This window comes from Schistosoma mansoni, chromosome 1 (assembly GCF_000237925.1).
Source record: "Schistosoma mansoni strain Puerto Rico chromosome 1, complete genome".
In the NCBI taxonomy this organism is placed as follows: Eukaryota; Metazoa; Platyhelminthes; class Trematoda; order Strigeidida; family Schistosomatidae; genus Schistosoma; species Schistosoma mansoni.
This window is the reverse complement of record NC_031495.1, coordinates 36,827,272-36,829,771: the sequence shown is the minus strand read 5'-3', so window position 1 is coordinate 36,829,771 and position 2,500 is coordinate 36,827,272. Positions and strand designations below refer to the sequence as shown.

General features: G+C 43.2%; 1 protein-coding gene across 1 annotated transcript; it reads right to left on the bottom strand.

Annotated features, from left to right (window-relative positions):
• Positions 1-959: 959 nt before the first annotated feature.
• Positions 960-1,492, bottom strand: Smp_185080 (hypothetical protein; the record flags this gene model as incomplete). The annotated part of the gene is made up of 2 exons (XM_018794278.1): positions 960-1,110; positions 1,161-1,492. Coding segments are annotated over 2 exons (483 nt in total), but the record flags the coding sequence as incomplete, so codon positions are not given.
• Between the last annotated feature and the right edge of the window lie 1,008 nt (positions 1,493-2,500).

The following is a 2,500-nucleotide window of genomic DNA, read 5'->3' as shown; positions in this document are numbered from 1 at the left end:
GTTGTTGTTGTTGTTGTTGATGATGGTGTTGTTGTAGAATAGGTGTTTGGTGTTTTGTGGTAGATTGTTTGCATGTCCATGTCCATGCGAAGCATGCATATGAGTGTTTGTGTGTGGATGTTTGTTTGGATTGTAGTGATGGTGGTGTTTTTGCGTTGATTGTAGTGTTTGTAGTTGAAGGTGTTGTGGTATGGTGTGGTGTTGGAGATGTGAACTTGTGACAGTGGCGAAATCGGGGGTATAGCTCAGTGGTAGAGCATTCGACTGCAGATCGAGAGGTCCCCGGTTCAAACCCGGGTGCCCCCTTCACTTTTCCACAATCAACCACATACTAACACACAAAATACTAAGAAAACAAACAAACAAACAAACAACTCTACCCAATATCATGCACAATCACCCTCACTATCTATCTCACTCACACGTCGGATGAGTACCGACGACAATTCAAAAGTCAATCACACAATACATTGTACAAGTTGCGTATACACTTTCAAATATATGTATGGAAACTCTCCTACTGATGTTTATTCACTCAAACACACACATGTCAGAATATTTATATACACATTTATATATACCTATATTGTGGTGTGTATCATCAACAACAGATCGGAATCCTTTCTCGGATCGCCTTCCCAAATCTCATTTTGGTCGGACATCACTGTCGATACAATTGTGAGTTCCTCGTCCATATGTACTGTTGGGATTTCGACACGTGTACACACTCACACATTTCGGATGGACGACCACTGGAAATATACTGTGCTCATCGAGTGATCGTGTGTTCACAATAATGCGTCGGTTAACTGACGGAGATTGAGAAACCCAATGGTGGAGTGAACTCATCTCAGAAAATTGTCATCATCATGCTCATTGCCAATACGGTCACCAACAAATCGCTAATGACCACGATCGTCGTCACCCTGTTCCCCTCATCTCCATCATCATGACGGTGTTCAACATGACCGATTCGTTTGTGACCTCCTCATGTACCACTTGGCATCGACGAACAGACGTACATTGAAATGCTCATCAACACGCTCACCCACGATCACACCTAAACGTGTCTTGATGAGACGATCACGTGATATTGTGTTTGGTGATTGACTCGTGACTCCACACACTGTTGTAGGTCTCGACCGATCTCGAGGAATCACATGCCTCTAACACCGACTACCAGATGTTTATGTTTAGTCGGGTTTGATGAGAGCACTCCGTTTGTCTGGAGAGTGTATGATTGTTGTTGTTGTTGATGATGATGATGGTGTTGTTGTAGAATAGGTGTTTGGTGTTTGGTTTGTTTGTGGTAGATTGTTTGCATGTCCATGTCCATGCGAAGCATGCATATGAGTGTTTGTGTGTGGATGTTTGTTTGGATTGTAGTGATGGTGGTGTTTTTGCGTTGATTGTAGTGTTTGTAGTTGAAGGTGTTGTGGTATGGTGTGGTGTTGGAGATGTGAACTTGTGACAGTGGCGAAATCGGGGGTATAGCTCAGTGGTAGAGCATTCGACTGCAGATCGAGAGGTCCCCGGTTCAAACCCGGGTGCCCCCTTCACTTTTCCACAATCAACCACATACTAACACACAAAATACTAAGAAAACAAACAAACAAACAAACAAACAAACAACTCTACCCAATATCATGCACAATCACCCTCACTATCTATCTCACACGTCGGATGAGTACCGACGACAATTCAAAAGTCAATCACACAATACATTGTACAAGTTTCAAATGCGTATACACTTTCAAATATATGTATGGAAACTCTCCTACTGATGTTTATTCACTCAAACACACACATGTCAGAATATTTATATACACATTTATATATACCTATATTGTGGTGTGTATCATCAACAACAGATCGGAATCCTTTCTCGGATCGCCTTCCCAAATCTCATTTTGGTCGGACATCACTGTCGATACAATTGTGAGTTCCTCGTCCATATGTACTGTTGGGATTTCGACACGTGTACACACTCACACATTTCGGATGGACGACCACTGGAAATATACTGTGCTCATCGAGTGATCGTGTGTTCACAATAATGCGTCGGTTAACTGACGGAGATTGAGAAACCCAATGGTGGAGTGAACTCATCTCAGAAAATTGTCATCATCATGCTCATTGCCAATACGGTCACCAACAAATCGCTAATGACCACGATCGTCGTCACCCTGTTCCCCTCATCTCCATCATCATGACGGTGTTCAACATGACCGATTCGTTTGTGACCTCCTCATGTACCACTTGGCATCGACGAACAGACGTACATTGAAATGCTCATCAACACGCTCACCCACGATCACACCTAAACGTGTCTTGATGAGACGATCACGTGATATTGTGTTTGGTGATTGACTCGCGACTCCACACACTGTTGTAGGTCTCGACCGATCTCGAGGAATCACATGCCTCTAACACCGACTACCAGATGTTTATGTTTAGTCGGGTTTGATGAGAGCACTCCGTTTGTCTGGAGAGTGTATGA